The 15186-nt window shown below is 41.6% G+C and overlaps 1 protein-coding gene across 1 annotated transcript in view; it reads left to right on the top strand.

The window, feature by feature from the left end:
* Positions 1-2362: 2362 nt before the first annotated feature.
* Positions 2363-15186, top strand: part of tp53bp1 (tumor protein p53 binding protein, 1) — a 20499-nt gene continuing 7675 nt past the window's right edge. The window contains 21 exon segments of the mRNA XM_051075543.1: positions 2363-2550; positions 2711-2932; positions 4072-4159; positions 4252-4333; positions 4423-4490; positions 4619-4741; positions 5534-5585; positions 5679-5845; positions 6448-6574; positions 6675-6769; positions 6859-7046; positions 7251-7475; positions 7477-8238; positions 8240-8408; positions 8726-8842; positions 8948-9139; positions 9280-9346; positions 10623-10715; positions 12954-13233; positions 14192-14260; positions 14351-14497. Coding sequence (XP_050931500.1) covers positions 2753-2932; positions 4072-4159; positions 4252-4333; positions 4423-4490; positions 4619-4741; positions 5534-5585; positions 5679-5845; positions 6448-6574; positions 6675-6769; positions 6859-7046; positions 7251-7475; positions 7477-8238; positions 8240-8408; positions 8726-8842; positions 8948-9139; positions 9280-9346; positions 10623-10715; positions 12954-13233; positions 14192-14260; positions 14351-14497 — 3291 coding nt within the window. The 5' untranslated portion in view covers positions 2363-2550; positions 2711-2752.

The raw sequence follows: 15186 nt of genomic DNA, 5'->3' as shown, positions 1-15186 counted from the left end.
AGGTAATGCTCTTTATGTTTCTTTCTTTCTTTTTTTTTCCTTTGCTCTGCGGTGAAATAGAAATAAATAGTGATCGGTTTGGGACCGCGTCGCAGCAGCATATGCTCCCGGTGTGTGTTTCAGTGTCTGTCAGCTCCAGCAGAGGTGGCTCAGATTAGACATTTTGGGTAGTGGCTGCGCATTTCTTAATGTGGGTGTCAGCCCGACCTGCAGAAATGACGACGTAACGCTGAACTTTGCGGTGCCAGGTCGGTGAAAGGTTGGCTCCAGGTGGCTGAAGCCCACCAGCATCCATTCAACCAGAGCTGAAAATTACATTTCTTTATCTTTTTTCTTGAATAGAGCCGCTGTAAGCTGTGTAGCTGGCTAGATGTAGCAGAAGCAGGTAGTCATTATCGCATTGTTGCCAGCCAGGATGTCTCCACCTTAGTGTTTCCATTTTGAAATGCCGGTCAGTGCTATCCACGCTGCTGCTGCTGCTGCTGCTGCTGCTACTACTACTGCTCTCCTGTAAACCAGAAACTGTGGCCAGGCCCATGGCTGCTGTCTGGCAGGATGCACCTTCAGCTGACTTGGAGCAGAATAGAAAAAGCCCCAGAGGCATCCAACAAACAAACAGGCTGCACAGAGAGGAGCTGAAATCATCCAAATTTGGATTCTGCGTGAACCTGCACAGAAAATTACTTTCTCTTCCCTGTAGAAAAGCCATAATGTTGCTAAATGGAGTTTTAGTCTGTAGAGAATTAAAATGACCTTCCGCTTCACGGAATTTAATCTCTTGTGGAGTCATCACAGTGGTTGTGATATTTCCCACAGGATATCATTTGATACCATAAGCATTCTTATTAAGCCCTTTTAGGATGTATTCATACAGTAGATGACTAAACTCCACTGGTGACTCACAAGCATTTGTGCCTGTGCAGACTTCCTCAAGGTGTTCTTGACTCTTGAAGAGGATGGTTCATCTCTGAGGTGAGGAGACAACCACCTAACATGATTTTTAAAGAACTGCTGAGCAGCAACTCACTTTCCCAGCAGCAATGAAGTGATAGAGGCTTTAGACTTTCTCTGCAAATAGTACCTACCTCTGTGATCTGTATTTGCATAGACTGCCATGTTACAGGAAATGTGGTGTCTCCATGGAAACTGAGGCTGTCAAATGATGAAGACAAAGTAATGTTCATGTTTGATGGACCGCCGTTAATCTTCAAAACCATGAGCCGACATCACACCATTAAAAGCTCATTATGAAATGCATCCAATCTATCCTGTGCTCGCTAGCAATTTTAATCTCTCAGGATCAGTCACATGTACAGGTTCTGACAGAAATTCATATCTGCTATGACTTCAACACAGGCATCCATTTTTGGAAGAGAAGAAGAGGCTATTCTATAGTTCTTTAACTGTGATATAGAGACAGTAGACCTGATCTAAATCTACAAATCAGTCTTTGTGTCTTTCAGGTGCTTCATATAAAGAGAGGCCCAGATGCACATTCATTACACTTAGACTTCCATGTGAATGTGTTCATTCTGTTAAGATTCTTCTTTAAAATTTGTCTCTGTGATTATTAGAATAAAGAGTCAGATAGCTGGGTATATGCAGGAGGAGTGGAGGTAACAGCAGGGAGAAAGAAGTGAGTGGAAAAACACAAACATGTCGACAAACTCAGTGACTCTTCAAGCTGAGGGAAATTATAGTGAAAAAGTTAACCTATATACAGTATCATTTTGCTGGAGTCCCAGGAAGCCCCTCAAGGACCCATGAAGGTCTCTGAGATCCCACTGTGGGATGCAGTGGCCTAGATTTCTCTCATTTATATGATTTATCATTACAGAGTGTAAAACTCCATGGTATATAAAACTTTGTCGTGTCTTTAGTGGGAAAAAAAAAATAAAAGAGAATACCAGTTCAGTTTATGTCTTTATTTTTTCATTTTTGTCATGCTGGTTCTACTCATATAATCTAGTATAGAATAAAGGGTGTGATAAAAGAAAGGAGAAACAACATGAGGGATAGAGATAAGAAACATGGAAACAAGGATGATATGACAGATGATATGTAAGACATATAAATATATATGTGTATATTAAACAAACAAAAAGCAATTTATTTTGTTTCAAAAGATTTCTAGTTGGCTAAACCAGAGAGACAGTACATAGTATTTAAAATGATAAAATACTGATATTTAATGAACTTAAGAAAATACTATACAAGTAATAGTAAGCTAAACAGTAGCTAGATGTAAAGTGAATGAATTATTCTAAATTATATAAAATAAGTAAATACCACAAAAAATCTCAAATCAACAATAAATTTAAAAACTTCCGGCATCCGTAAAACTGGCCGGCATTCTCGCGTGACGTCGTCGCCCATATGGACCAATGAATTTGCTTCTGGCAAGTTTTACCGCGAGGAGCGGAGTTGAACTGCAGTGATTGTGAACGTTTTCTAAAGGAAACAGAAAGTATTTGGATAAATGAATGTTAAAATGAAAACATTGGTGACCTGTTAGCTTATCAGTAATACTGCTTGGCTCCAGGTTTGATGGTAAGTGCACATCGATTCCTCAGTGGGCAGCGACTCGCTTTGTTGTTGGGCGGAGCATTTTCTGCTAGCTTTAGCTAACATGCTACCACCAGGTAGTGTGTGGTAACAATGACCGGTTGTGGACTTACACGCCGGCCCTCGTTGTCTCACTGCCGCTTAGGATAGCTAACAGCAGCCCGACTCCTGTCCTCGGCCTGACCTCATGGATCCCGGCGGAAGCGAACTGGACTCCAGCCTGCCTCAGCCCGAGAACCCGTGTCTGATCGTGGAGGACTCACAGCCGGACAGCGTCGCTCTCGAGGACGACCCTGAGAGTAGCTACCGAGCTCTGCTGGCCCGTCGCCTATCCAGCCTGCAGCCCACCGCCCGCAGCCCGGTTCTGGTAAGCTGTACAACCATCTTAGTAACAGACATCCAGGGCTTTCTTTTAGTTTCTTTGCTTTTCACAATAACACAAAGGTAGGTGAAAGTGCTCCTTACAAAGGAAAAGTAGCCTCTGTGAGTGTCATCATTGTATATTTGAGCTGATAATACTAAATAATTAATTTATATGCAATATTTTACTGTTGTCAAGATGGAGCTAATTTTAACTAATTTACTAATAAGAATCAACTTAATGTCAATATGAGTAAAAGTACTTAGTTACATTCCACCACTACTTGGTCGTTGACACTTTCACACAAAAGCAGGAGTTATTTTGGATTCTCTAACCACATGCTGGTCCACAGATGGACACATCCATACATACATCCATCCACCCACTAATCAGGGTTACTTGCAGAGACTTGGTGAAAGGCTCTGGACAAGTAGCCAGACTTCTTGAGACATGCTGCCAGTTTATCACAGGGCTAACACATCTAGACAAGCAACTTTTCACACTCAGATCTAGTCCCACAGACACATTTGAGATTCTAGTTCATTTAGTTTGCATGTTGTTTTACTGGCGGGGGGGAAACTGGAGCTCAGATAGCAGCTTGAAAATCCATGCATACACGCAACATGCAAATTCCAAACAGAGAGGCCTGAGCTGCTTGGCTGTTCAGACCATCATCAGTACTCACCCCAGATGGCCAGATCTTGCAGCCATATCTGAATCTCTGAGACTTTTTGATTTATTTCTCTAAAGACAGTCAGATAACATAGGGCAAATGTCAATTTTACAATGACGATTTGATCTTACTTTTTTGTTAAATTTGCAGTTTGAGTCTTTCAACATGACATAAGTCTTTGTAGTCTTTTTTTTTTCGCTCTTAAGTGAATCAATGTAGTAGACAGGAGACATTCTCCCAAAGAGTGAACCAGTGTCATTCATTATTAGCTGTATGTTTCTAAAGAATGTGTGTGTTGCTGCTTGCCACTGAGCAATCTATCTACACTTCATACATGTCAGTACATAAACAGAACCAGAGCAAAGGCTATATATATATATATATGATATTTCTAATGCAGTTTGAAATAACTTGATGTGTGTTATGTTGGACAGTTTGTTGCTCAGTGAAATGAGAAGTTTTTTTTCCCCAGGAACTGATATCCTCGCCACTAGGAAGCAGATGCTCTCAGACTGACAGCCAATCAGAGAGTTCCCAGAGTAAAAACCAGGCTGAACCTGGTTAGTGCTCTTTCTAACAGCATCAATATTGCATATACCTGTACATTTACTTGTTCCATATTAAAAACAACATCACTGTTTTCTTTATTTAGGTATTCCCACAGTGGCCAACCCTAGTTCAGCATTGCAGGAGGAGAGTCAAGTTATAAACATTTGCCCTTCAAACAAGAAAAAGTATGTGTGGGCCAGGTGTTTTTTCAGATTGCTGTTGCTCAGGTGCAGAGATTGATTAAGTGTTCTCACTCTGGTTGCTGTTCTTTCAGGTGTGCACCAGAGGACACTGATATGGATTCTGGGGCTGACTCTACCACACACTGCATTCAGTCTGAAGGTAGGAGATCTTCCTGCATAATAAGGAAGAATAACATCCATATCCACATCCAGCACAGTTCATTTGAAGAATGAAAAGTTACAGCTCGTGTTACTAAGCAGAGCAACATCTGTATGTCTGTGTTTCAGAAGGAACCTCTCAGTTTGGTTTTCTCGAGCTTTCCCAGAGTCAGGATCTGCGTGGTGAAGTGGTGAACAGTCAGGAGGAAGACATTGTCCCTCAGCCAGACAGTGAGAGAGACACCAAACTGGGTATTACAACTTTTATTTGTAGATGTTGGGGGGTTTTGTTTAAATTTTTTTAATTGCTTTTTGTCTTTTATTGTCATTTGGTCCTCTAATCTTGTTTGAATAGCTAGAGAGAACACAGCCTGCACATCTCAAATGGTTTCCACATTTAAAGGGCTGCAGTCAGTTTGAGTCTGATGGTGGGTGACAGATAAAGAAAAATCCTGAACAAAGAAACTAACACATTCAGGTACTTTCACACAGGACACAGGTGGTTGCTCAGTGGTTTGATGAAAATAATGTGAATTTTATACTGTGGCCTTCACAGTGACCAGCATCATCAAAACACCAAATGATAGAATACACTCCGAAGGAATGGTGTTCATAATTCATGACAAGGAGCAGTAAAGATGGTCTGGAGTTTGTGGTGGAAAATCACCTTATTGAGGGACTTTGTGTGTTTTTTCTTTTAATTTGTCACCTACCTGTAGATCCAGTGCATCTTGGTTTCTTTTAGGCTTGGCTTTGTCACCTTCTGATAAAGATTTCATCAGCTCATAATGCACAAATGAAGCATAAATAGGACTAAAATATGCCTTGGCAAAGCAGCAAATTCCAGCCTGCTCCAAGGAACCACTCACTGTGTGTGTGTGTGGGTTAGAGCAGAAATAAATTTCAAATCCCACTGGATGCAGCATGACTGCTGGGTGCCACAGTTCATTATCCAGTACCTGATCAGAGTATTCCTACTGACATCAGGCTTTGCAGCTGCTGAAAGGATCAGTCTAATTTCTGTCTACATTTCATCACCATCAGAGCAGAACATCAGCTGCAGGACTTCAGCAAGTCAGGACAACAAATCTGTGAGGTACAGGTCTATCTGGTGTTTTAGATTCTACATTCATCTGAGATGTAAATGCTTTTTTGATTTTAACAGTTTTTTTTTTTTATCTTTCTTCAGGTCTGAGGTGAGCTCCAGCAGCTCATCGGACTCTCCGGGTCAGTCAGGCAGGCAGCTGAGTGTCCAGGTCCTGCTGCACTCACAGGGCCTCCACGCCTCTGGCAAGGACCAGCAGGACTGTGAGATCCTATCCTCGCAGGAGGACCTGTTTGACGCTGACAAGACAGGTATATGTGTGGCATACATGGGTACTTGAGGGATCACGTTGTTACATGCTAGCCTCTCAGCTACAGTTCAGATATACTAAATATAAGTCCTAACCTAAGATCATTTCATTTCATTGGTTCAAAAATAAAGTGTTAACCTCTTACTTGCAACAAGCAGTCATTCATAAAGACATTCTTTTTATTTGCATGAATAATTTGATATGCAAAGCTTGCCAAATAGAATTATGCTGAGTTGCAACTTATGTTGTGAGAAAATTCAATCAGGAAGAACCCTAACTGAGAAAACATGGATGTAATTAATTGGAATGTGGTAATATCTTGCATTTAAAAGTGCAAGTTTTTCGCTAGCACATGAACATCAAACAGACAGACCTTTAAATTACATACAAAGATAACCTGTGGCTCCTGAATGACACAGAAGCGAATGGTGAATGGTGGTAAGATATGAAGTATGTGCAATTAGCACATTGACTAAAACCTGTATGGCACTTTGAAGGGTTACAACTAACAGGAGAGTGTTGTCAGTCCGTCTTTTACAACTAGTCAGTAGTTTAGTTGAAACTTGGTCTATAGTCATGTTGTTACCTCTGTGTTGCCCTCAGGTGCTGCAGTAGACAGCACAGTGTCTGAGCCAGAGCAGCAGGGTCACCCCTCCCCGACACCAGCTCACACCCTGCGACTGCTGCATCTTTCTGGACAGAGAACACTAGTGCAGGAAAGTCTGTCCCAGTAAGTCACGAGAGTGTTTGTATGCTACATGCATCTGTCCACACAAATTTCACAACCTACAAAATTACACGATTTTCATCTCTTTGCCCTCTTTTTCCAGGAGCTCTGTTGATTATGTTGCCCCAACCCCAGACAACTTTACCAACACTCCTTTAATTGTTCCCAGCTCACCAACTGGATCAGTGAATGAACATGGTAAATGCCTAAACCTATTTGAATGACTGAATTTAAATTTGAGAGCAAGTCAGCTGTGGAGCAGAGCTAAAAATGGTTTGCTCCATCAGGTGCTGACGAACCAATGGATACTTCATTGCCCCCAGAAGATCAAACAGGGGAGAGGGAAGAACAGCCAATGGAAACAGAGGCCGCCTCTAAGCCACACCCATCCGCCTCTACGCCTGTGTCGCAGAATTCCCCTGGTTTTGTGTTGGAGCGTCCCTTCTCTTTACCCTCCCAGCCAGAGTTCTCTCATGTACGTACTTCATTTCTCTTTAGTTTTAATCAAATTGCCTCTTTATTTATTTATTTAGTTTCGGGATGCATGCACGTTTTTCAAATATTTTTTAGACAAACAATTGATCAGTTAATTCTAAAAATAATCAAGTATGTTGATAATGAAAATTCTCTTTAATAGCAGTTCAAGTCTGTAATATGTGTTGTTTTTTGGCTTTCTCAGGACGTGTTCGTCCCAACACAGAGTCAAGAGGCTCAACAACAGTCGGATAAGAAGTCGGTGTCATTGCCTCGTGAGACACAGTCTCAGCAGCTGGAGTCAGCATCTTTCACTTTGCCTTTGCAACTCTCTGTGAACACAGAGAGCAGTAGCCCAGCTCAGCAGACCTCAGAACAGATTGAAGAGGACAGTCAGGCCACGCAGATAGAGGAACTGGATGAAGCCGCCCGGTGTTGACACCAGTGACTCTGTGATTTCACACCGTGATCAGAGGAGCGAGAGCAACGGCGTCCCCTCTGAATCACAAATTGCCACTAGCTCGAAAACGTCCACCTCTGCTGAATCACCCAAGTGTCACAGCGAATATGCCGAGATTGAGCAGTCCAATCTGTCGCAGAAGTCTGATGTGCACAAAAAGACGGCAACTTCTTTGAATGTAAAAAATGTGAATGTAAAAGATGTTAAGTGTGACCACAAAGAGACGAGCTCTGCTGACATGGTGTCCTGTTCTCAACCAAAGTTTGGTTCCTCTGATGTGACTGTTAACAGCTGTGTACAGGAGACTTCCTCAGACACTACACCATGTACTTTACCTTCGCAGTCCATGATCTCTCAGACATCTGTTGTAGATGTGGTGAAGAGTTCTGTGGATGTAAGAGGAGGAGGAGCCGCAAAGAGTCAGTCTGTGGAATCATTGTCACAGCAGTGTGGAAAAGTTGGTAACAGCCAGACCGACAAAGACATGATGGATAAACATGAACGGGGTGAAGCAGAAGAGGAGGAGGTGGTGATGGAGGAGGAAGAGGAGGAGAGTGCAACGGGAGGCAGGGCTTCAGGAATGGCTCTGATTCTTTCCCAGAGCCAGCTGTTGTCTCCTGAGCCTATGGAGGAAGACAGCGAAGACCTGGGAGCAGACAGTGTCATCGTAGTTACAGACAGTGAGAGAGACTCTCAGATTCTGAAGAAAGATGTGACTCCACAGTCAAAGACCAACTAGCTCCCAGCCAACCAGAGGCAAAATGTCCGCCTCCACTAATGGCCACGAGTCCCAGGCTCAGGCGAAGGAGGCGAAGGTGGCTCCTGATAGGTTCTCCCAGACTGAGAAGGCAGGGCCTGAACCAGAGGGACTCAAAGACAAGAGCCTCAGTGATAGCTCAGGAGGTAAGCTCGGCACAGACATTGTATCTCACAGTCAAAAAATTGTGATTGCCACTTCTTGGGTAAGAGAAGTGGTGTCCAACCTGTGGGTCAGGACCCTTACAAGGGTCCACAATTGTCCACAATAATTGTCCAGGTGGGAAATAAGAAAACAAAAACTCATGTTTATTTTTCTGGAGATTCATTAATCTGTGCTTGATTCTTGTGCAATACTTTAGCTATATCCGGCTATAGCTATATACGGTGGAAGTCATGTGCCAGAGGAGAACAATATACTGAAATAGATCCAATCTGATTCCAATTTTGCTTTTCTACTACAGAAATTTCCTTCCACTTCACACTTCCCAAAGAAGGGGAGCTGATTGGCCCTGCTGTTGGTGCCACACCTCCTCTGATCAACCAGCTGAAGCAGACGCTGAGACACAGCACTCCCATTGGTGAGTTCTTGTGCCAGACAAACTTCAGTTGCACAACAATTTCTCTACCTAATGTCAAGTAGCATAAGATGATCTGATGCCAGTTTTTTTTTTCTTTTTATCCAGAGATCACTTCCTTTTCTGAAAAGTCAGACATGGCGGGTGATGTCTCTGCAGATGTGGCGATGGTTGCCAGCAACATTGTATCTACGGAAAGTGGAGAGGACACTGTGGAAAAGGGAGACGGGAAACTGAGTTTGAGGATGAAGCTGGTGACCCCTGTTGAAGAGGGCAGCTCGGAGCACTTCAGCCTGCAGAGTAAGAGCTTGTTGCACACTCGTTTCCATTGTTCATGCTCAGCCCAGGGCGTATGCATCTTCTTGGGAGTGACAAGATGGTATCCATGGAGATGCTGCAAGCTCTCATCACCCTCTTAGTAATTATTTTTTTTCTGCCAGAGCCAGCACTATCAGAGGAGGATGGATCTGTTGTCAAGGTTACCACTGTTTCCAAGGCTGTAACCAGGTAACCTGCCACTCTCCCTTAAATCTCATTAATTGAATTCCTTTATAAGTGTGTTATTGCTTCCCATTCAAAGGCATTCTTGAGTGATGTTTACACTGATGTGTTAGGCTGTTTACAAATGTCTCTGACCATCTTGTTCCATCACTCAGGCACTCAATGCACACATGTTGTAGGAGGGAAGAAACTTTTAAAATCCATAATCCTAAGTACAACCCACCATAGGCATGGCAGATATTTTCAGTTGATTTTAGCCAACTGCAGATATATTGATAATCACATATAATATGCCAATAATTAACAACAATTTTCAGTGCAGAAATGCCAAAGCTTCCTTTTGAGGTAATTAAGAAACAGTGTCCATTTTAGTGACAATTTTATTTTTCAACTGTAAAATGTCAACTCAGTACCTATCATTGTAAAAATACAAAATTTAAAGGATTCCCATCAAAATGTCTGCTGACATTGTGTCTTAAGGAAAAAAAACTAAAATATCTCAACAGCTACGGGATGCATTGCCATGACATTTGGTACAGATATTATTACAGATATTGATGATCCACTGACTTAATAACACCATCATGAGGTGGTCAGGTGCCCTCTAGCACCATCATTAGGTTCATTAGGTCAAAATTAGAATTTTTGCTATAGGTTATGGCCAGTTACTTTCAAAACAAATGACACTTCAATCAACCACAGCTGTACTTTGTATCCAGTGCTAATTAGCGAATGTTAGCATGCTAACACGATACGTTAAGATGTGTTAGCATTTAGCTCAAAGAACCGCTGTTCCAAAGTATGGCCTTTACGTTATTACGTTATACGCATGACTAAACTCCATTCCACATTCATAGGTTAAACTTAATGTTTTTTTAAACACAGATAACAGTAATTGGGTTTAAAAAAGATTCACTGAATGATTGTTCAGTTTCATAATTAAAATACAAATGTCTACATTCATAAGGCCGTAACTCCTGCACTGTTGCACACAGCTTAAGCTGCAGCTCATCTTTTGCCCCATTTAAATCTATTTTTGAGGGTGATTTTCTGATCTCTAACATTTTGCTGTGAAGACAGTTTTAAATTGTTCTGACTAAAAGCTTTTTACAGTCTCACCCCATAGTCAGTCACTTCCCTTGTTAGCTGCAGTTTAATGCATCCTCAGGTTTTTGTTACTCTTTTTTTTTGTTTTTTGCACCTAGTACTTGCAGCCTTCTGTATTAACGAGTTATTGTACCTAGAAATAAAAGTCTAACAATGTCAATGTTTGATGTCTCAGCAGCCCGTCAGTGTTTAGTCGAGTCAGGCAGGTGCACAGACAGCAGGAGGCAGAGGAGGACAGCCAGCCTGGAGGCAACTCTACACCTGTCAGGTAAGCACACTCACTGCTGAAGTGCAGGAGTGCAGCTCCTAATGCAATGTCATGTGTAATTTAATCTCATGAAGGCATATGTGATTCTGTCACTCTGTGATAACAGTACACCTGCAGAAAACTGGTTAAGATTGTTGTTGAAACATTTCTGTCAAAGCTCCACTGGTGAGCTTTTGTTTCTGTTCCTTTGCAGTTTGTCATTTCAGTCCTGCCCCTGTTTTTAAGCGGGCTTCAGATTGGGGCAGAAGTTTCAGACTTGGTTTCCACCCATTCTGTAGCCAAATATTTTCCCCAGATGTATACGTGTGTATATATATATCCCTGATCCTGTGAGACTATGTAATATATAACAGACACAAAGGTACCAGAGGGAAAAGCCTGCCACGTCCTCACAGCAGTTGTTGCCCCAGTTTTGTTTGCTTTTTAACCACCATGTGAAGGATTTGAAAAATTGTGACTTTGTGGACTCAGCCTTCACTAATTTAAAATGTGCCATACTTATATAAAATTAGTCACTATAAGGCTAAAAAATATTTGTGTGATTTATAATTTACATTTACTTTATGCACATGTGGTCTATTGAGATTCTCCCTGCTGATCTGCTGGAGCTTCACATGTCCATTTGACCTGGGGAAGTATGAATAACTTTCCCCTGTTGTAATGTATTTTATTAGACAGAAATGGGTCTACTTTGGCTGCCACACTGTATATGTGTGAGAGCATGTGAGACCTACTTTTGGATTCTGGAGGTGGGATGGATGGTTATTTTTTGCACTTTGTGCATATTCTCCTGGGGCGTGTGGCGCAGTAAGGTGTAGTTTTGTCCTCTTGCTTTGGCAAAGTGAGGTTGTTTTACAAAATGTCTCCAGCAGTGGAATTGTCTCTTTTATCTGCTTGTTACTTGCAGTTGCGTGCTGTGCTTTTTTATGTCAGTCTCAACAAGAGTGACTGATATGAGCAAGCCACACAGTTGATTTGGTTTCATTATATAATTGTTGCGACCACCTGTACATTCTCACAAAATATTTAAGCTGAATGGGTACACTCTGTACAGTGTCCATTTAAGGACTCCTCAGGCTCAGCTTGTCAGGCTCAGCGTCAGCAGTACTTTATCAGATTGGACTTGATTTAATTCAGTCTGAGGGCAAAGTTACCATGTCTGAAAGCAAAAGTGTTTATAGCTGTCCTTGAAGTCTTTTTTTTTTTTTTTTTTTTATCTGCCTGCCGTCATAGAGTGGGAAGAGACATGATAATCATTTTAAATGTGGGCATTACACTAGACATTTCCGGTTAGAGGACAGTAACTCGTGGAAGACATTTATAGTGTTGCACATCTACAGTACCAGTCAAAAGTTTGGACACAATTTCTCATTCAGTTTTTTAATTTTTTATTTTATTTTCTACTTCTAATACTGAAGACATAACAACTATGAAGGAACACATATGGAATTTGCTATTTTAGATTCTTCAAAGTAGCCACCTTTTGCTCTGATGCCAGCTTTGTACACCTCTGGCATTCTCTCAATCAGCTTCATGAGGTAGTCACCTGGGCTGGTTTTCAGTTACCAGGTGTGCCTTGTCAAGAGTTAATTTGTGGAATTTGAGACCATCAGTTGTGTTGTGCAGAGGTAGGGTTGGTACACAGTTCTATACAGAGAATCGCCCTATTCAGAAACTGTTCTAATGTGGCAAAAACCACTCAAGTAAAGAGAAACAACAGTCCATCATTACTTTAAGACATGAAGATCAGTCAATCTGGAAAATTTCAAGAACTATGAATGTATCGAGTGCAGTCACATAAACCATCAAACACTATAAACCACATGACAAGCAGTTCTGTCAAAGTGGTACTCCATCAACTGAAGCTGTAATAAGGCTCCTCTTGACTTAATTTGGGACTGTCTCATCCCTTTTGTGGGTGTCAGTGAGAGATGGAAATTAACCTGATGGACAACTACTTCTCTTGTAAAAAGAGCACACACTGCTGAAAAAACATTATTGATAAAGCATAAGTACCACCTCTGTGCAGCTTGTACATGTAAGTTTTCAACAGGAAGCATCTGGGATTTTCTCCCTTGCAGCGGGTAACATGATTCATTCTACGTTATGATGAATGTGTTTCTGACACATGGCCCCTAGAACTGAATTTAAGTCATTCTAACATTTACACTGTGTTTTTGTTGGCTGTCAGCCAGATGTGTCACAGTGTCACATCTGTACATTTTAACATTCCTGCAGGGGAGAGCTGTTTGCTTCACCGCAGAGAAGCTCCCAGGCATCCTCGCTGGGATGCAACAGCCTCCCTAACAGCCAATCAGAGCCTTCACAACAGGAAATATTGGCAACGCTGCAGCAGAACAATAGAACAAACACCCCCACCCCTGCCGAGCAGTCTGAAGAGAGACAAGGACCACTGGAAGTTTCAGAGCCTCCCACCCCGAACAGGACAGATGCCAGACAGAAGGTGGTTTCCCAGCAGACCTTTGACAACACCATCACCTCCAGTCCGTCCAACAAGGTTTGTCATTGTCCACATCTTGTCCTGTGTAGAGGATGTATGTGAATTTTGCTAGATTTTCATACTCCTATTGAAAGTTTATTGATATTATTATTACAGTATGGTATTGTAACCACATTATTGTATTTATTTTTTGCTCATTAAAATTGCCTTAACGTAATAGTCTGAAACAACAGACAATACTCCACATAACCAACCAGAAGTCATGTGGCCCACCTCATCTCCAGAAATCTCCGTTTTACTGTTTCCACATGGTGAAAGATTTTAACAACATAGATAACAGTTGATGCATTCAATACATTTTTTGCTTGAGTTTCATTTATATCACTGTGGAATTTTAAATTGACCATGGCAAATTGAGTTTTTCAACAAATGAATATCTAATAAATTTAATGTACACTAATTTGATACATCTGTTATCACAAATCTCACATGGGAGTTGCTTTTCACAGTCACCTGCAGGTAATGAAACAGACTCAAATGTTTCATTATTTGATTAAAATTAAAGATCATAATGAGTTCTAAATATGTTTGATCAAGGTTTGAACATAGTCTTAGATGTCCTTAAGAAGTTTCTCTTTTAATGTGAAGCATTTAACTTACTTTTTACTGTACAGTAATGAAGGATAAAGTTAGTGTGAGGTCATAATATTTCATCTTCAGCATTTAGAAGATATCACATTACGTTTACATCACGTACATCAAGTATTTGGCTGAAGCTTTTGTCAAGAGTATGTAAATTTAAATTCCATAGGCATGGAAGTTAGCTGTCATCAGTAACTGGAAGTTTATCCTTCTCAAACAAACAACTAAGAGTTGTGTTGTTTAGTGTGGTTAGGATGTTTGTCTATTTATTTTTTCTTAAGAGGTGAGGCTTTAGCCAGTAGTAACATGAGGTGTTGAGGTTTACTCTGAGGACGTCATAGTGGTTTTGATCACTCTGTCCTCTGTATCTCAGCTCCGTCAGCGGACAGTCTCCCAGCAGACCAGCTTTGATGCACCGGGGCTGCGCTCCCCAGCCAGCAGGGTACGGAGATCCAGGTGTATAAGGAGAAGGAAATTACAGCTTAGGCCTGTGAATGTTATCTGGCTGACACTCTTCTATTTTGTCTTAAAGGGTGAAACAGAGTCTCCGACCTTTAGAAGAACCAGTGGCCCCTCCCGCTACAGACACGTGCGCACCATCAAGGAAGTGCGGATCACACGGATCATAACAGATGTGTATTATGAGGATGGCAAAGAGGTGGATCGCAAAGTCACTGAGGTAACCAACAGATTTTTTGTCTTTGACTGACTGACAGGTCTCTGGTCATTTTAAAGTTTGTAGGTTGTGGTGCTCTTTAATTGTATTTATATAGTATTTACTGTTTATCAAGAAGGATCATTAAGTTGAATCAAGATCTCAAAAACAGTCCCAGGGAGTGGGGGTGGGGAGAGGTTCACCCTGCACTGATCACTAGTCTCACAGGACTGACAAATAGAGACAAACAACCATTCAGGCTCACAATCACTCCTACAGGCAATTTAGGGTCAGTTAACCTAACATGCATGTCTTTGGATTGTGGAAGGAAGCCAGACCCCTAACCCCCACTAGTACTGGGAGAGAACATGTAGACCTTCTTGCCGTTAGGAGACAGTGCTAACCGCTGCACCACCATGACGCCCATGAATGACTGAGATTAATTTATTTGGTCTCATGGCTCCTGTAGACTGTCTGTATCCTACTGAAATGAATGGATCGAATTCCAATAATACAGAAAGTCTTTGCGCAGGGTTTGTGATGTAGTAATGTTGTAGTACTATGTATCCACTACACCTTAAATTGCTCTACAGCTCAGCACTGCACCAGGGGACTTGGTTGAGCCCCAAATGCTACATCCTGCATTTCCCATAATGTAACTATATAACTTTTGTTAGAATCTGCCTGGTAAACACCCATGATTTTCAAACTCA

This window comes from Lates calcarifer, linkage group LG2, assembly GCF_001640805.2.
Source record: "Lates calcarifer isolate ASB-BC8 linkage group LG2, TLL_Latcal_v3, whole genome shotgun sequence".
In the NCBI taxonomy this organism is placed as follows: domain Eukaryota; kingdom Metazoa; phylum Chordata; class Actinopteri; family Centropomidae; genus Lates; species Lates calcarifer.
This window is presented reverse-complemented; position numbering and strand designations above follow the sequence as displayed.